This window comes from Stegodyphus dumicola, chromosome 6 (genome assembly GCF_044657685.1).
Source record: "Stegodyphus dumicola isolate Sdum_Otavi_A_Nest chromosome 6, ASM4465768v1".
NCBI classification, from domain to species: Eukaryota; Metazoa; Arthropoda; class Arachnida; order Araneae; family Eresidae; genus Stegodyphus; species Stegodyphus dumicola.
The window spans coordinates 227,088,805-227,110,025 of record NC_140773.1 but is presented as its reverse complement, the minus strand read 5'-3'; the positions used below and the strand labels follow the sequence as shown (position 1 = coordinate 227,110,025).

Sequence of the window (21,221 nt, the reverse complement as noted above, 5' to 3'; positions counted from 1 at the left end):
CAGAATCAAAGTATACTGAATTAAAAAAGGCTGCTTGTCGAATTATTTCAACATTTGGTACAACATACTTATGTGAATCATTTTATTCCACTTTAAAATTCGTGAAATCCAAACACCAATCAGTATTATCTAACCAGCATCTCAAAGAATTACTGAGAAGTGCTGTCACCAATTATTTATCAAATTTTAAAGAATTATCAAGAGAAGTAAAATAAATGTGTTTAATTTTTAATATTTAAATTCAATACACACATTTCATACTTTTATTTATATGTTTTCAATAAATATAACTTCTGTAAGAAATTTTTTTAATATCTTTTTTTACATACCATTTAAATACGTATTTAATTGCAGCTTGCAAAATATTTCAAATTTTGAAAAATGACTCGGTCTATCAAGGAGCTTGGCTACCCCCCCCCCCCCGTTTTAGGAGCTAAAGTCCTTTCTTTATTTCCATCTATTAGCTAGAAAAATTGCACACGTTTTACAGAAGTTTTACCTTTATGTCATTTTCCCCTTCTATCAATAAAATTCTATCAATAATCTATCAGGTAATCACCTTAACACATGCAATGCATATAACTTTAAAACTGAGAAACTAGCTAGGGAATAGGCAACTTTTCAAGGCATAGAAATTTAAAAAGCAATAATAAAAAAAAAAATTATTTTGCTCATCCTATTGTGTATGCTGAATAGCATAAGGATTCAGCTGACAAAATAGTTACATCACACAAAGCGAAAATCTCGCTTCCTTCCGCAATGCAAGGGATTGGACGAATTTCACAGTCCAGCATGCTATTGCATCATAATAACAAGGAGATAATATTCATCATCAGTCATTCAATTTAGAGTTATTTATTGCAATTTTTCCGTTCAAAATTTGCGCTATAATCAGCATTTAATTTGAAGCAAAATACATAATTAAAAAAATCAGCTGGTAAGCAATTATTATGTTAAAGATGGGTTTTCATCTTGGTTTCTTTCAGTTGTTTGATAATGACAGAATAATTACTTGGGCTAAATATGAAATAACCAAATTCACCATATCAATACCAAAATAATTTAACAGAAACAAGATACTGCACAGGCACTTTTCCTTGAGGACTTTATCACCTTTCAAGACGACTTTGCATTGCTGTTGATTAGACAACATCAGCATTTAAAAGTTTCATCGTGTGTTACGTTGCATGTGCAATTCAACCCAAGAAGTTGTGGCAGAAAAAGAAAGGTAGTATAGTACTTAGCTAATCAGAAGAAACAAATTTCAACTGATGTACATATGGTAACTCTGCAACTACAGAAAACAGAAAGATTGCAATTTCGTTTGTTTAAGTGCAATTGACTAATGTGTTTTAGCTACTCCAATCCTAACGCTTTTACTTAAAAAGTTATTATTGCAGAATAATGAATATTTGATTTAAGACTCGGCAATTTTTTATTTCTGGGCTTCTCTTAATTTCTACAAAACAGTGTATAAGGTATTTCCCCCACCTTCTTAGCGAGCCTTCGTGGTGTAGTGGTCAGCACAATCAGTGTGTAATTGAGAGGTCCGCGGTTCGATTCCTGGCGAAGGTGTTGCTAATTTTTCATCTTGCCTGCTTCCAAAAAATACCTAATGTCTCTACAGTGGTGCCTGAACTAAGCGGCTGTTAATAAACTAGATTATGTATTCTTTTTGCCAATAGTGGAGCCGAGGCGCAGTGATTGATAGTTTGGACAAAATAACACTGTAATATGTATATTCTTTTTGAAACACGGTGTACTGATTATAAAAAAAGAAAAGCTCTCAATGAAAATTGGGATACAGTTAAGAAGATAGATTCCCAATGCTTTACAATAATAAATTAATGCAATACAATCCTGTCTTTTTTATGAAGAATTTGAAAAATTATCTACTAAATATTTATTAATTTTTCTTGCCAGCATGCAATTAGTGATTTAAAAAAAACACTGACCATTTCATTTAAAATAATCTCATTCACAAAAAAATTTTACTTCATTTATTTACAGCTATATGCAAGTTTGAGGTTTCTGTCATCTGGAGCTAAACCATTATAAAAACGAATTCTGGGATTGGCAGTTCTTTCCCAAAAAATTGTTTATATCAGAAGTTCATTTTTATTAAGCCAGAAAATATATTTATGAATTTTGCATATTTCAAAAAATTCTTTTTACTACCATAATTTTAAAATATTTATCTGACTACCTTTCATTTTATGAGCAGTCAGATTTATACATTACTATGCAACAAGCCTTATTGCAAGTGAATCATGGATTTAAAGCCTCAAATCTGATAAAAGCTTGATTTCATCTGCATCAAATATATTGAAATTTATCAAGATAATGAAACAGTCTACCTAAGTTCTATTCAAGTTCAACTTTTAGTTGCATAATTTAACACAGTCTAGGATTTTATGGTAATAAATATATTGTCTCGTGTATATGGGTTCGTAATAGCTTGAATGCACACAGCTCCGATGATAGGTTCATAAAATTTATTTTATCAAAAGAAACACTTCAGAGTTTTGAAACTTTCCACAGAAAAACACATACAGGTGTTCATAGTATCACAGAGTACAATCAGTAGTTACATTTCAAACTGCTAGGAATGTTAAACACAATGCAAGCAAAGTGCATCTAAAAGGCAAAGCTTCCAATACTCTGAAGTCTCTCTGAACTAAGCAGAGCAGATGCTCTCTCCGGCCCTATATAATTTTCACCTGGTCATGAAGATATTTGTAGTACTTCCTGCTTCTTGAAATTATGACGGCTGAATTATGGTTACAGCTATATATGAAATCAATTAGAATTATTCAATTACAATACTTATTATGGTAATACAAGAACTGGAATTATTACTAGTCTTATGTAATTGAGTCTGAACTGAAAGCTGAAAAACTTAAAGATACCTGCTTATACAGATCATTTAAAGAAGATTGCATGAATAAACAACATTCAAATGGCTGGTTGTAGATACATGAATTTCACTATAAGAAATTAATCAAATAAAACAGATCTACAGCTTATGGTAATTTTGACCTTTAGTACAATTCAGCAAAAATATATATAAAACAATTTTAGCACGTGCTTTATACAAAAATATCTATGTTTGGCAGACAGAAGAGAGAATCAGCTTATGCAATGAAATTAACTATTAATTAAACCTTTCAGCACAAACATGGCTAAAAGCTCATAACAAACAGTTTTAAATAAATTAAATTATTACAGTTTAAGATATTACACTACTGATCAATAAAGAAGCAATCATTGCAAGATTTTCAGTTACAAATGCAATTATACACTCACTTCCAAAAGTTAAGCACAGAGAGGAAAATGCTTATTTCCGGAAGTCAATCAGAATTGAAGAGGATGCAATTCGCTGTAGAGGTAGATGGAAGTATGCAAATATGTTAGGTAACAGCCAATCGCACTTTCATGTCATAAATTATGCAAAAAAGGCAGTCTTATAAGAAGCCTGCTTTATGAAGGGTTACAGAAGTTGATTATAAGTGCTGATAGAAGATGTTTAAAACTTTTGTACAATTTGTTATCAAGACATACGTGTTTCTACGACTTCCAGAAGATGAATGGAAGATTCTGAGCGCTGGTGTGCTGTGTGGCGCATTGAAGTAGGGCAGTCGATCCCAGATGTTGCTCTTTTCTTTGGCGTTCATCATTCTGTAATTTCACGTTTATGGAAGCAATTCCAAACCACACAGACAGTTGTCTGAAGGCCCGTAGCTGGTCGCCCAAGGGTTACAACCTCCGCGGAAGATCGATATATTGCTATTATAGACAAGCAGAATCGCAGAACGACATCCTAATGTGTGACATCTATGGTTACAGCATCCATTGGTAAGGTGATATCTGCAGCTACTGTATGCCGAAGATTACATATGAGTGGACTGTACGCCCGAGTACCTCGAGTTTGTGTTCCTCTATTCGTCCAAACAAGAAGGGCACAATTACAGTGGTGCCGGGAACATGTCAACTGGAATGTGTCTGACTGGGGCAATGTCATGTTTACTGAAGATTTGCTCTGGAGCCAGATGACAAGCATATAAGGATATGGCGTGAACAACGAACACGCAATCAGTCCCAAAACATCACTGAACATCACGCAATCCGAGGCGGAAGCATTAAGGTGTTGGCAGGGATTTCATTAGGATACCGCACCGACCTGCACATCTTTAAATGGGGTTCTTTGACAGCTGTCCGGTATCGAGATGAAGTTCTAGAACCCATTGTGAGATTGTACGCTGCAGCAGTTGGTCCTACTTTTGTTTTAATGGACGATAACGCATGTCCCCATAGAGATGACATCGTCGATTATTACCTGGAAGTGAAGGGATTGCACGTATGCCGCGGCCAGCATATTCAACCTTAATCCCATTGAAAATGTTTGGGATGCTCTCAGCCGTGCTGTATCTTCACATTTCCCACCTCCAGCCAGTCTTATTGAGCTGGGAACTGCCCTACAAGAAGAATGGTGATTGCTTAACTCTGCAGTGGTTGACCACCTAATTGAAAGCACGGTCACAAGGTGTAAACTTTGTATACAGATGAGGGGGGGATCACATACCCTATTAATGTCTTTTTTCTCCCCTATAAAGTCATTTTCTGATAACTTACAAAAATTTAATATTGTTTTCATTTCTGTATATAATTATTGATTTTGTTTTATGCATAAATAAATATATATGCTACTTTCCTGCCGAATTTTGTGTCAATCAAAGCAGTATTTGTTGATTTTTTTGCATTTTACATCTTCATGCTTAACTTTTGAAAGTGAGTGTATTAAAAAAAAAAAAAAAAAAAAATCGCATTTAAGAAGCCAATGGGCTGCAAGTGGCTTGCAGGCAACATTTAAAGGTCCAGACAGCCACATGAAGCATATAAGCACAACTTAGCCATACCTTGTATAATATATCGCCAAGTAACACTGTCATCATTTCGATTTGCACAGAATGAAGTGTTTTTTTCGAGTCGACCAAACAGTGCATGGCGATGTTTTAGTTTCAAAGATTAAATACAGCCTTTTTGAGCAGCGGAAGTGAAAATGCTAATGAAGTTCCTGCAACTGAAAAAGGCGATTCAATTTAACATTTAAAGCTATAGTTCTGTAAATTTATGCAACTTATGCTAGTTTGTGTTGCTACAGGTTCTTTAATATTTCTTCTTTGGTGTGTTATTTTTGTTACAACATCACACTACACTAAAAATAATAGTGAAGTCTGATACTACATAATTTCTGTAACATATATATTGTTATGGATTTTGTATTTATTTAGCTATTTTTAGTAGAATTTGTAATTAAAATTGTTTTATATTTCTGTGCAATGGAGCATGAGACTTATTTGAAGAGAAAGCTACACTGGAAAAATTAAAATACAGGAGCAGGCACATTTAACATTTTAATAAATAGATGTCTCGTAATTGTACTCTTTTTCTATACAGAAAAATCGAGAAAATACCAGAATGTTCTTGTACATGATTAAAACGCTTATAAAAGCTGGAGGAAAACATCTCAATTCAGTTGTTTACTTACTGCTGTTATTAATTGTAGTGAATTGAATTTGTGGTGAGATCGGATTAGTTTTCTCTGTTTTGAATTGAGTTCTATTAAATGTTTTAGTAGTTTAAAATATACCTACTGTGAGATATTGTGATATTGTATGAATATCTCTGATGAAATTTCAGCATTTTGTTTTATTTCTTGGGATAAAAATAAATTTTATTAACTTTTTATCAACTTGTGCATTCAATTTATTATGAATCCGCATGCACGCAACAATATTCATTTTCAACTTTACAGTAACAAGCTTTTAACTCAGGTACCAAAACTGAATACAGTCTTTTATCCTGATTACATTTATGGACATTAATTCCAGATCCTGATATTTGGATTTAAGATGCAAAATTTAACAATTAACTGTTTTAAGGGAGGACTTTTCCTCACAGCTTTACTTTAATTATGAAAAGAAGATCATATTTTAAATCAACACGAAAAAACTCAAAGCATTTGATATTTTCCTGGACTTCACAACTTTTTTGAGCAGAATCTGCTATATATTCTAGGACTCTGTCATCCGCATTATAAATTTTAATTAAAAAAATATAGTAAACGTCAAAATCACTAAAAATAGAACAAATTACATATATTATAAATATATATTTATAGCATTATGTATTAATATATACAGGGTGAGTCTGAACAAATGGGCAAAACTTTAGTGGGTGATAGAAGGCAGCTATATGAGCAATATTTGTCATAGAATGTATGGTTGGAACACCAACAGCGAGCCAGTACGTGGCATTGTAAATGGTATAAAAAGAACTGTTCCTCGCACCCAACGGCAATTTCTACTGTGGATTGCCGAGACAATGGCTGGTTAGAACCACGAAGCTTCCAGAGCGATGGATTGGTCAAGGGGATCCCATAGCTTGGCCAAGATCACTGGATCTGTCATGTTTGGACTTTTCTCTGTAGAGCCATATGAAAAGCCCAATCTACGATTATCCTGCTGAAACGAATATGGATCGAACCGTCAGGTTTATTGCTGTTGCCAACAATAATCAGGGAATGCCTGGTGTCTTTGCAAATGTGCACCAGTCCCTATTGTGCAGGTGTGAAGCCTGTATTACAGCTGGCGGAAGGTCTTTTGAGCAATTTCTTTGAGCATGCTCATCAATTATACTCTTTTTAATAAAATGTTTTCTGAAGTATATCCTCTCATTCTTGAGTTAATTCTTTAAATGTGACAGTAGAAAACTAGCCTGTAACTTCTTACTGCTTGCATTACGACCATACATTCTATGATGAATATTACTGGTATAGCTACCTTCTATCACCTCCTAAAAATCTGTCCACTTGTACAGTTTCACCCTGTATAATGTATTATATATATATATATATTAAACATAGTGACTGTTTTAAAGACATAACATTTTACATGCTTAATCATCACTATAAAAACATGAACACATACCTTTGGAACATTAGAAACTGCTACAGAAGGCATTTCTTGAGCAAGGCACTGAAGAACAGTTAAGTAGCCTAAAACATGCAGTCCTGCAACAGGTTAAAACCAATTATGTTTGTTCTGAGAACAGATAAATATAAACAAATATAAGATTTGCTTGCACAATTAACATTTAAAATTTGATTTAAGTATTCAGTGGTGGCTAAGCATTTTATAGCTATCTTTGTATGAGGAGATGTATCTTCATGGAAGATTTTTTTAAATGGACAATGGCTTCTATTTACATTAACATGAGGATAATCTCATACAGCTAGCATGTTCATCTATCAAGATTAGGATCTGGAGCAAAGTACTGGTGCTTTCCCACTTTATCCACACATGGCCTTTTTTGGCTTTTTTTTTTTTTTTTTTTTTTTTTTTTTTTTGTAGTAATAACATTTTTAATTTCCTATAAAAAAAAGGTTTTACTACTAAAGCTACTTTGATATATTTTCCTTTAATAGTAATAATAATAATAATAATTTATAATGCTTCTTTTATAAATTGATTAACAATTCTACAAGTAGAATGGTTACATTTTTGAATATTTTAACAAATTACAGGGAAATGAAAACCTAAAGGTTAATTGACGAAAACAGGCATAACTCTTATTGCATTTCAGAGAGAAACATAAAATCTGTAAAAGAATCTTTGATTTCATAACTCAATATTATGCAATTTCAAAATAAGCTCAATTTTTGCACACAAAAGCAGCTTATTACATAATTATACATATAAAAATATGTGAGCTCAGAATAAAAAGTAAATAAATAACTGATGTGATATTGTCTAATAGAAATGAATTACAACAATTGTTCCTACTACTTAAAAGTGTTAAGAGCACTGTCCATGTTTATTACATTAAATGCCAAAATTTTAGTCTTATTATTTTTTTTTATCAATGCAAAGATCATACTTGTATTTCTGGAAATGAGGCAATGCAAAGAAAATAATACTTTATAAATACAAACTACATTGATATCCAAAAGTTAAACATAATACTTGAACAACAAGATATTGCAAATACATTACCAAAAAAGGCAAAGATAAAAATAGAATTTCATGCAAAAATAATCATTTAAAAACACTGGAGGCCCAATTTTTCTTATATATATATAAAAAAAAAATTGTGAATGAATATTAATGTGAGGTACGATCAATTTTTGTAGCAAGAAGACCTCAAATCAAGTTTTTATGCTTTCTGTAAAGTTTTTCATACCACTAGAAGGTCATACCTAGAAGCTCATTAAATGCACTTCCTCAGCACATATTCCAATTGCATATATGCTCATCCAAATTCTTGCCACTGTATTCATAGAATATATTTATTTTGAAGAAATCATCATTCAACTAGGATTAACAAGAATATGCACCTTTATCGATGAGCATAACTGTGGAATTTGGCATCTTGAAAATGGCAGACAAAATTCTAGTATTTTGGCTCCATATCTTTCACCAATCATAGAACCTCAGCTAAAGATGTGAAACTCTGAGGCTCTATTCAATATTATATCAACCCATTTAAACACCATCTCTTCCAAACTTATCTCTTAAGGCAATTTGTTTTTTGAAATCATTCATTTAAACAGCACATTGCACGAATGACTCATGATCTAGTTGCATTGCAGACACATATGTCTGTGTGCAGGGAGGGAAGGGAGACAAACTGTTGATAATCTGATCTGGTATACAGGTCAACTTCTCCAAGATGTCTTCGAATTATTGCCTCTGTGGCATCTATCAATTTTTGAGACAGCTACTTGTAGATATCTTTCTCAGATTCTGTGCAGTTATTGCCAGATAGTTCTAATGAAGTATTAGATAGGTATCTGGCAACTCTTGATAAGACAAATACTTGTTACAAGGTTTGTTCATAATTAAAATGCAAACTTTCAAACAACATCCTACCGACTGTCCTTTAACATCACCAAATCTGATAATTATACATTGTGTCACATTGAATATTCTAGGAACTTTTGTTTGTAACCACTCCAGTTCTATCACCATATTGATTATAAAATTAAAAAAAAGTCAATTTTAATACTTGTTATATAATTAATTCCAGATCAAAAACAAACAGCAGCACTTTTCGTAGGGACTACAAGAAACTACAATAATATATGTAGGTTACTATTTGTTGTTTCTAGGGTAATGTGATCTTATTTGTGCACATATTGTCATTCGATAAAATCCGTGTCTGCAGAGAACAGTTTAAATAAGGGGATAATTTGCATGCAAACTTACGCTGTTCTGTTTTGGTTTATCTCACACACTACCTGAATTAATGCTTAACTTTCAGATACCACTTGATATGCAGAACAATGCATAAAAATAGAGAAATAATGCAGAAATTATAGAAATTTTTAAAAATTAAAAAATCTTTAGTAAAACTGACCTTTTAATATGTCTTGCACCAAGTTCTGCAAGCAAAATTCAAAGAAAATATTTAACATCTGTGTTGTGCAACGGTTAAATAACTTCACTATTTGGCGGTAAACATCTTTCTTCAGTAACGTAGAAGGATATTCTAAATTATAAAATAAACTTAAGTACATATATGAAATGGGAAAAAAAATATATGCACATAGTATTTTATAATATCACTTTTTCAAAAAATTGTTAAAGAACTTCCACAAATACATTCTAAAATTTTTAACATCACATTTTATAAGCAATAATAAACAATGCAACAAGCATTTCAGAAAAACAAATATGCTGAATTATCTTTAGGAAGACCATTACATTGTTCCACTGATTCTTAACAGTTTTGATCTTCTGCGAAGGTAATCACATACTAGACATTTGAGATCAATATATATTATTGATCAGAGATAATCTTACTACAGAGGCAGTCAACATAAGAGGTTGCACTGGATTATACTGCCCAAAATATGCAACATGTCTCTTTTTACTGTAATACAACTTTAGATTTTACTCATCAATACAATTTTTCCTGCAGTAGCCATACCAAGAAAAGCCTGTGGCATAGATATATTCTTAAATTCAAAAGTAATGCAAAAATAATTGAAATTTTTGGTAAGTGATTGTAAATAAATAGAATTTTTATAATTGTTCATAAAATATCTGTAACAAATAAAAAGCTATTATGAGAGCTGCTATTGCAAAATTTCATACTTATACTGCAATTAGTAATTGAAAATAAAATTAAATCTCTGATTTTAAAATATACTGCAATCTGAAGGACACGTTTCCACTATCAAGTTCGAATTTCATTAGTGCTTGCTTTTGTTGCATTTAGCACATTTCAGTAAGATATAATTATTGGACTGGAGTTTGCCGGTTGATGAAAAATAAAGTATTGCATTTCTTCAAAAATATGGTGTTTTGTTTAATTGTAAAGAATGAAAAAATTCGCATTCCATGAAGTTGTACTTCCTAAATGATAGAGTTCTATGCACATAGCACAGCATTTCTACAGCACTTAGTTACCTATTTCTGTGCTGCAAGGGAATAAGAAAATATGAAAAGAATTCTATGGATTAAAATTTGTGTGCAGATGCCAAATTTGTAAGAATGTCTTATTTTTTTTAAAGTCAATATACACTGAAGTGACAAAAATCATGGGATACCTCCTAATATTTTGTCGGTCCTCCTTTTGCCCGGCGAAGTGCAGCAACTCGATGTGGCATGGACTCAACAAGTTGTTGGAAGTCCCTTGCAGGAATATTGAGCCATGCTGCCTCTACAGACATCCATAATTGTGAAAGTGTTGATGGTGCAGGATTTTGGGCACAAACTGACCTCTCGATGATGTCCCATAAATGTTTGATGAGATTCATGTCGGGTGATTTAGGTGGCCAGATCATTCGCTGGAACTGTCCAGAATGTTCTTCTAACCAATTGCGAACAATTGTGGCTCGGTGACATGGCGCATTGTCATCCATAAAAATCTCATCTTTGTTTGAGTACGTGAAGTCCATGAATGGCTGTAAGTGATCTCCAAGTAGCTGAAGGTATCCATTTCCAGTCAATGATCGGTTCAGTTGCACAAGAGGACCAAGTCCATGCCATGTAAAAACAGCCCAGACCATTATGGAACCACCTCTAGCTTGAACAGTGCCTTGTTGACAACTTGGGTCCATGGCTTCATGGGGTCTGGGCCACACTCGAACCCTACCATCAGCTCTTACCAACTGAAATCGTGACTCAACTGACCAAGCCACGGTTTTCCATTTGTTTAGGGACCAACCGATATGATCACGAGCCCACAAAAGTCGCTGCAGGCAATGTTGTGCTGTCAATAAAGGCACTCGAGTCGGTCTTCTGCTGGCATAGCCCAAGGAAGACAAATTTCGCCGCACTGCCCTATCAAACACGTCCCTCGTACGTCCCACATTGATTTCTGTGGTTATTTGATGCAGTGTTGCTTGTCTGTGAACATTGACAACTCTACGCAGACGTCGCTGGTCTCGGTCGTTAAGTGCAGGTGGTCGGCCACTGTCCATGTGGGATGTTATGCCTGAAATTAGATACTCTCGGCACACTCTTGACACTGTGGATCTCGGAATGTTGAATTCCCTAATGATATCCGAAATGGAACGACCCATGCGTCTAGCTCCAACTACCATTCTGCATTCAAAGTCTGTTAATTCTCATCATGCGGCCATAATCATGTCAAAGCCTCTTCACATGAATAACTTGAACACAAATGAAACTACTTTGCATTTATACATTTTTTATGCGATACTACTGCAATCTGTATATTTGTATATTGCTATCCCATGACTTTTGTCACTTAAGTGTAGATTGCTGTTATCACGTGAGAATCTGAGATAATAATAGCATGTGCAATATCAAATTTGTACAATACTCTGATTTTTTTAAGTGAGAAGACACCAATGTGTACATGGGGAGAACCGACAATATGTGCAATACCAGTTGTGTGTGATCTGCAATTCTCTGAAGTTTCTGGAATTCTTTGATGTTTTAAGTTAAAAATTATTGCTGCGTACACATGGAGAACAGCACTCACTCCAAGTTTTATGAAAGATCTTAGATTTTGATGCAATTCTTACTGTGTTGCCATTTTTGAAAACGACTGTTGTCTTTTGCATCTTAGCCTGGCGAAAAATAATTAGTCAATACCCCCCCCAAAAAAAACCTCAAAGTGTGCCCAAAAAGGTTAGAAAACTTATGTAAATAATATGCTATGCAATTACTATGTTTCTGACTTACACAATACTAAATTAATATATCCTTAATTAACATTACTATATCAAAGGAATTATATCAGACTACATTAATATATCACAGTATACTTAATCTATCCTTGTTTGCAAGAACAGAGGAATTTTTTGCTTAGTGCAGCAAAACAATACCAAGCATAAAAATTCTCAATACATGCCAAAAAAAAAGTTGGGAAACTGATGTAAATAATGTACTGCACAATTATTTTTCATCTATGCAAATAACTGTCTACAGCCCATAGTTATATATTTCTGCCCTGAATGAGAATAACAAAATATGAAAAGAATTTTGTAAATGAAGAACTAATAAACAATGAGTGATTATTTCATATGGATTTATTGCATAAATACCCTCGAGAATACATTACAGAATGTCCTATACAAATACATCATTATAAATAAATTGTACTTACTTATTTAAGATACTTAAAGGAATATTTTAAGAATTTTTTACCTTATCAAATCACAATAAGCCTTTATTTATATAAATATTAGGAAAATGCAACTAACTCTTTCTACGTGATCAATGCCCTGAGGTGAGCGACTGACAAGTTTTTTTATGCATGCACATACATTACATGCGAATGCTTAACGCATGCATTCGTTGAAAGAAATGTTTAATAAAGTAAACAAATAAATAAAGCTTTTTTTTTGTAAAATTTGATACTCTTTAGATCATAATTGCTTTTTATTTCACAAATTACGGTTTCATATTTTTAATTGTATAATTTCTGCATGCCATCTTACCAGACTTAAATTGATGATCTATAATCCAAAAAAAACCCTAATCCGGAATCGCCGAAGTCCCGATGAGTCCAGATTACGGACTTTGTACTGTATATATTTTCATGTATTTTGTTTCTCTTAACATGAAACAAAAATCGCTTAACACAAAAAGATATCCTCTCTGGATATGAACAAAATACGGAAAACACTGGCTTCGCAGGCAAAATTTAAGAGGTTTCACATATTTTGTAGGAGGCTAACTTGGCTTCGAAATACCCTCGGAAAAGCCTGCGACATGAGCCAGTTTTGTTTATCTAAGCTACTTTCACCTTCCACCCCTACAAACGCCACACAAAAATTCTCATTTCTCATCAGTTGGCTTTGGAATTCGGTGACGAGTACATCACAATGTGAGTAAAAATCTGCGAGTTTGGTTCATATGTTGCACTCTGCATGTCTCTGTCTCTTCCTATATTGCACTGTGCATGGAATTCAGTGACTCCAAGGAAAAATGAAAATTGTTTTCATCATACACAATTCTTAGAAGTATGAGATTTCTTGCCGCCAAAAGAAATGGAGGAGAATATTAAACCTGAGCTAACACTTAATGAAATGTTTGAGAAAGTTTCTGTATCACTGGACTGTCCTACTGTATTATTGGAAGACTTCGTTGCAGCAGTTGATGATAAAGTGTGTACAGCTCCAATTATAGCAAAGACATTTTGGAGTTTGTTCAATGTTAAAATGAAATGAATAATGCAGTTCCTGTTCCCACGTCATCCGAAATGAGGAACATCGTGAAAAGAATGCACAGTTACTTAGACGCACATTCTAATGGTGAAATAAATAACAAAATGGATGACATTGAGCAATTTGATGCTAAAAAAGACAATGCAAAGAAGAATATCAGATTATTTTCCAGAAACTCAATAAATGTTTTGTTTTACACAAAACTTGAAAATTTTGTATTAATTTTCATTAATTTCTTATGGATGTTGTTGTTTCATCGATTTTTATTAAATACATGCATATATACATATCTATGTAAACAAACATACTCTAATAAAGTTAATTTTGTTGAATATGTTTTTTTTCCCCCCAACATCCTTTAACACGAAAAAATATTTCAGTCCCCTCAGTTTTGTGTTAAACAATTTTCACTGTAAATGCAATATCGAACATCACCTTTATAGAAACACCAATTCCAAAGCAGATCAAAACCATCTGGAACCATAAGCGAACACCTTAGAGAGGATTTAACTGTATTCTAACATTGGAGATTTTTACTGTGTTTTAATCCTTGCTTTTATGTAAAAGCATAATAATTTAGTGCATAGCTGTTAAATCTTATTGCAAAAGGGAACAAAAAGCAAAATTTTCTCTTTTTAAAAGCCATGAAATAAGCTGCAATAAAAACATTCAATTACTGATTGAGGAAGAACATGTTAAGGCTATGCTTGAAGCAGGAATGCCTTTGTGTAAGATTACCTAAGTGAAAAAATTAATTTATGTTACTCATGGGAAAAAAATCAAAATGTTATAGTATATAGTACAAAAGTTCTTCTTAGATGGTACTCAATATAAGGGTTATTCGGAAAGTAAGTTCCAGAATGTAACTTCTGCATCTGACAGATGGTGCTAATCTGCCTATGTGGTATTGCATCTTCAATGATTAAAGAATGCATCATTATAGAAAAGTTAGTATGCCATATGTAAATCATGCTAAAGACTACAAAAAGTCCTAAGCATGAAATTTGTCCCCATAACTCACTTTTCAAATGCAAGGAACATGCAACCACTTGAAATCCATAGGCAAAATCTGTGAGACATGTAGCGATAAAGCTGAATGAGGGGATTATTAGGAAGATGGATTAGATTGTTCAATTCAAGCATAACGAACATGCACAATGAAGTGAGATGTGGCCAGCTATCTGCTGAAAATAATGAAAACTGATTCATCAAACTGATGCAAAAATTTGTGCAAACAGATTTCATGATCTCCAATCTTTTGATAGTGTGTCCTAAAGTTTCATGTACCATTCTGTATAAAACTGTCACTGAATGCTTAGGTTTTCAAAATGTGTGTGCATGCAGAGTACTAAAAGTGCTTAATGAGGAGCATAAAGATAAACATTTTGCTGCTGCTTTGACCTTTCTGAACCGATACAATGCTGGGGGAAGGTACAAATTGTCGACTATATTATCATAGGTGATGAGACTTGGATTTCCCATGTCACGTTACCATTCAAACAACAATCAATTCAAACAACACAGACATTTCTACATGCAAAATCATGTACACCATTTGCTGGGACAGAAAAGGTGTTGCTCAGTGATGCTTGATTGCTTAGTGCCAATGTAATTTTATTACACAACAATGCCAGGCTACATTCCATTTGTGTGATTAAGATATCATTGAATCTTTCAGTTAGGTAAAAATAAGTTATCCACTGTATAGCCCTGACTTGATGCCATGTGACTTTCACCTATTCTTGAGTGGCTACTATTTTGAGGACGATGAAAAAGTGAAAGATGTTATAATATCCTTCCTAACCTCAAAAGCAGCTACTTTCCATGATACTGGCATATCAAACCTTGTTTCTTGATACAATAAATGTAGAGCCCACCAGCGGCCGAGTGGTAAAGACGCAGAACACTGGTAGTTCGGTTCGAGGTTTGAATCCCGCGAACGAGCTGGCTGCATGGGAGTTTTCGAGGTTTTCCCCCCATGTGTAATGTGTATATGAGCCAGTTTAAGCCCAGGAAGGCATCCCTCCCTTTAGGCAGATAGCCCTCGTATGCTTTGCCATAATTGAATAATCCAATCCAATACAATAAATGCTTTAATGTGTTGGGCAACGTCAACAAAAAGTAGTGTAATCGTTGTAAATGGTTATTAAATAAATATTATTGTCTGCACCTGTTTTTGTTTTCCTTTAAATGGTAACATATTAAAAAAAAAAAAAAAACCTTCATAAAATACTCTCTACATACAAATGAAACTAATAAAATTTATATAAGTCATATATCTTATTTTTATGCTGAACTTTTTTTTTTACACTTTCTTGATGGATATTTTGATTTTTCAGTACAGCAAACACTATAGGACCATGTTTTCTTATATTTTTATTTAAATAATCATATAAAATTTGTTCCAGTATTTAGTACTTGCCATTATGACTATTCCTAAATTACATAAAGTTGGTAGTGAAATAAAAGCATAAATCCAAATTATTATTCAATAATTATGGCTTTTAAAATCTTCACAAAATATTACTGACAGACAGAATTTGCTGCCTCCAGTTACGAAAGATATAGCACAGAAATCAAAAATCAGTGAATTTTCTTTTTAGAGTTTTTACACGACGATGATTATATAGAGGTTGGCTATTATGTGAATATCACCATATATCTTGTAATATATAGAAACAGTAAAAATAAAATATTTCTGAAAAGCTCAATTTTTTTTTTAATTTGCAGGTTGTCACTAGAAACCTTAGTGTCAGCCCTGCAAGCTTCTACAGATTTTGATCACATCGAGTTCTGACATTACGTGCACACATTTTATAATATCTAGAGTTATGACTAAGAAAAGAAAATTACCATGAGGCTTTTGACTGAAAGTATAGTCTTCTATCGCTGCATCTAACTTCAGATTAAGAAACGATACTAAATCTTTGAGCCACAGCAATGGATTTTCAGGACGTAAAACTTCCAAAGTAGTAACAAGATTTTTTAAATCTTCTTCAGTAATCTGAAATTAATAATGATAATTATTTTCTATAGCAGACAAATAAATAGTATGAAATTTCATTATCTGATTCTAGTTTCAAGTTCTGACATCTGTAACATCTCACATGGAAGTGCTAATCAAGTTTATTATACCAAAAGTTTCTACCAAGATCTACTAGATTTAATTTTATAAGACCATGGTAAATCAATTTAAAATAATTCAAAGAGTTTGCTTATTTTATAGGAAATAAAAAAAAAAAAAAAAAAAAAAAAAAGAGAAAATTTCAGGTCTACACTTGTAAGCTGCTGTAGAAGTAAAAAATTTGAGAAAGCTATAAAAATCACAGAAATGCAACAATCTCAGATCAGCAATAAAATTCATGTTTCTGTTCTTAATACACTCCTCAAAAGTGAAATTGCGACACCAAGAAAGAGTGCTCATAGCTTCATGCAAATTGCAGGATCGAGGGTTGCGAGATGAATACGCAAATGATTAAAAACATTATAAACCAATTTGTTTAGTATCTAATGTGCCTACCTTGGACAACGATACAGACCGTAATCCGGTGAAGCATGCTATCAATGAGCTCATTGATGGCTGAATCTATCATGCACACCTTGCTGAATCTTATCATGTGACACAAAGTTGGATGGTAACCCCATTGTTCCAATGGTGGCTATTGTGCGCAGCGACAAACCAAGCTCATGGAGTTCGATAATACGGTCACGTTCCCTCGTTGTTAACTAACGTACTCAACTCAATCACGTCTCAGAGGCATTTCCCATGATTCTTCTTCTATGCTCCATAAATCCTCAGATGCTGTTTATGAGAGAGAAAGTGGCTGACCTTTATAGCCTGCCATATGCGTACCATGTGATCCAATGCGTACGCAATATTTATCATTTGCATATCCACCTCGCAACTCTCGCTCCTGCAATTTGCATTATGCTACGTGCATTCTTTCTTGATGCTGCAATTTCACTTTTGAGGAGTGTAATATGATAAATGTTGAGGCATGAAGTCAAAGTTAGATTGAGTAAGTGCAGCTTTCACAGCAAGAGGATGCAAATATTCCCTCAATTTACACCATATGCAACTTAATGCCATTTCACATACATATTTTCCAGCTGGTTTGCTTAAAAATAAAAACATACATTTTTTATTTTTTCAACAAAATAAATGGAAAATAAACTTTGGAATAAAATAAAGCTTTCACAGTTTTCAAAAGGTAATATTTTACAATAACATATGATGATTTTACCATTATATTTAGAATAAATACGTAAAATATTGTTTAGGGATACAATACTGAACTGCCAAATAAAACTACATAAACAAATTTTCCATGAAAAAGTACTACATAAATTTGGCAATCACAAGGTATCATATTCTTTATGAAAACATTACTGGCCAATTTGTATTAGAGCATGAAATATGTATTAGAGCATGAAATTTGTAATAGACTTCAAAATAAAGGACAATTCATATTTATCATATACTAGCCAGAAATTCTCTTCAATTTATTCTAAAATTACTTTTACTGTATATAATAGAAAGCAAGATAACCAACTATAATGCGACCAATTTTCAATTCTAATCTTAATCTCTATTACATAATGCATCATGCTAAAAATGGATGACTATTATTGACTATTTGTAGCTTGTTGCAGTAGGAAGCTTTTTCTCATTATCAATCTACTGCATTATCTACAACAGTGATGGTCCCAAAACTGATGCATAATTCTGGTTTCATGGTATATCTTTTACAGCCACCAAATCAGGTATTAAAATGGGAATTTAGGAATTTTATACTGGAACTTCTTTACACAGCTAAATAAAAACCTAATTATTATCCTTTAATGATTTTTGAAAATTTTTAAAAATCTAAGACCTTTTCAGTTCATGGGAAAAACAAAATTCTAAGACTAAGGTCTCCCATGGACAATGCAGTTCACATAACAAATAGCAGGATGTGGCCAGTAGGGCTAAGCCTTTCTATTACATATACTAAGAGAAAGAATCAATTCTTGATTAGAAGAATCAATAATAGTAATTATGCTTACCGCAGCAAATATATCTTCTAAAGGAATCTTAGACAATGTCCCAGCTTTTTTTTCTGTCTTTTTTTTCTTCTGTTGAGCATTTTTGTCTTTGCTTTTTACTACCTCATTTACATTAACTTTAGGTTTTGGAATACTTTTCCTTTCTTTTTCCAAGAAAGCAGCATAAATAGTTTCACTTTCGGAAATTGGACCTATAATATAAGAGGGAAAAAACTTGATATTAAAGCAAATATAATAAACAGGTAAATATTCAAATTTGATGTAGATTTACTGTCATCTAATAACTATTTATTATAATTAATATTAAATATGTAAACACAATTTTACTTCATTACTCAATTTCAGAGATTCTATGTATTTTAATAGTTAATAAAAACCAAACAAAATTAGTACACATAATGAAACTCATATTTTTTACATGCAAAATGAAAATATGAATAATAAAATAATAATACTCTTACGAAATGTCGAGCTGCAGTAAGATAGCTTCCTGCGAAGTGGTTTTAGGGTTGCCAGAAAAACACCAAGGAAAGGCTGCATTACCGTATTTGGTGCAAAATTTGCGATATGCCATAGATGAAACATGAACATTCTGGAAGGATTTCTTCCCAGTTTGCTACAGAATGTTCTCGAAGGCAGGTCAAAAGCTATATAAACCCCACCTGTAGTGAGTAGTCACCTGTAAGGAGTGACTTATACATAAGAAAATATTCAGTGACACAGATAAAATGGTCAAGCTAAGTTTCACTTCTTTGAATTATGTACTGACACCTTTATGCAGTTTTACAAACTAATTTTGGGTAAAATAATGTCAAGGTAATGGACTTGACATGGACAAATTATTTTTATCGATTTCCTAAATTTATATCTAAAAATTTTCAACTGATTTTTTTTATATTTTAAATTGCGGAAATATATTTACAGTTATCTTTATGCAATTGCTCAAATTAAACTTTAAATATTAATTTATCTTAAATTTTCTTTCTTTTCTTCTGGGTCAGCATATGTAATCAAAATTGAAAATGGGCCCAGCATTAGCTATGAATTCACTTTCATTGAAGTGGACTGAGTAAATACGGACCTATTGAATTCACATCTTGAACAGCTGAATAACAGGTGTCCAATAAGCATGAATCATTATATGAATTGAAAGTGATGAATTAATTCATCAAGAGAACTATTCTAGAAGTGAAATGAATTTTAATTGTACTCTAAAAAATTACATGTACTCATTTTACTTTTTTTCAAACTAAAAGAGCTGTAATTTAAGAGGTTACAGCGAAATATATTTGAATGAATTACAGTATTTTACATGCATTTGTAGGCATGATCAATATAATTTCCTTTAGCATGGCATCCCATAAAAATTAATATATGGTACTATATGAGGGATTCTTGTAATTTAACAGACTTTCAATACAGAACTTCAAATTATAAAATTTCATCTTATAATACATACCAAAATCACACAAAAAAATAATAGTACAATGATTCTCAGACCAGCTTCTAACAAATATTGGCAAACAGATTCTATTTTACGAATAAAATACAGATCAGTTTTTAAAATATCCAATATGACTTTTTTAATTACTAGATGACCAATAAACAAGTTGGATGAATCACATTTCATAAATATTTAACATTCTTACAATCTTATATAATAAATAGCTTAAATCCCATTTCTCTCATAAAAAATGAGGTAAAAGGAATTATGAATCAATATATCACCAAGTTATTGCAACTGATACTTAGCATTAAATCATTTATTTATGTGTGTACTTTACTGCACATCAAATAGAATACTTTCCTTTATTTTTATCCATCAAGCATTTCAAGTTTTATCTCTAAATTGTTAAAATACGAACAGAATCAATAACTAGCTACAACATTTGCTTATTAAAACGGAGAAGTACAGAAGAAAACTTGGGATATACACAATTCTTGATCATAATTTTCGTGATTTTAGCAACACACCTGAGATTTCAAAATTTGTACTTTCTTTAGCTTTCTTCTCTTTCGCCGCCTTAGCTATATCATTTTTTACTTTATTTTTCTTGGACTTTCCACCAACTACTTCCCACTGTCCACCAGCCATAATTTATAAGGGCTACTTAAGGAGGTGTAAGCAATATAAACAAGACGATTCTACACACGGCAACGTTTCAATTTGACGTGGGACCCTTAAAAACCTCACGTTGACTTACAGTTGCCAACACTCTTCTCAAAATGAACACTTTTTAAAGAAATTAAGCTTTTTAAAAAATATTTTCTTACTAAACATTTATGAAATTAAATGGCATCAAATTAATAAAATTTACGTGCAACAAAAAGTAGCGAAACAATTTACGCGCAACAAACAATACAATAATAGCAAAAATGACAACAGCATAGTCATAATAACAGAGAAATAGAATGAAAACAATTAATCTGATCTAAATCATATAATAATAATAAAAATTAATAAACAATG

The 21,221-nt window shown here is 32.5% G+C and overlaps 1 protein-coding gene across 3 annotated transcripts in view; it reads right to left on the bottom strand.

The window, feature by feature from the left end:
* The window catches only part of Tmem214 (Transmembrane protein 214), a 71,209-nt gene extending 50,258 nt beyond the window's left edge, over positions 1–20,951 (bottom strand). Inside the window, exons 1-6 of one of the 3 annotated variants that reach the window (XM_085819607.1) lie at positions 20,726–20,951; positions 19,213–19,413; positions 18,752–18,942; positions 16,559–16,709; positions 9,418–9,549; positions 6,990–7,072 (exon numbers count right to left, since the gene is read on the bottom strand). In XM_085819607.1, coding sequence (XP_085675733.1) covers positions 6,990–7,072; positions 9,418–9,549; positions 16,559–16,709; positions 18,752–18,942; positions 19,213–19,413; positions 20,726–20,846 — 879 coding nt within the window. In that variant the 5' untranslated portion in view covers positions 20,847–20,951. Of the gene's footprint in view, positions 1–6,989; positions 7,073–9,417; positions 9,550–16,558; positions 16,710–18,751; positions 18,943–19,212; positions 19,431–20,725 lie in introns of all 3 variants that reach the window. The other 2 variants (XM_035366841.2, XM_035366842.2) reach the window with 2 other exon arrangements.
* Positions 20,952–21,221: the final 270 nt, after the last annotated feature.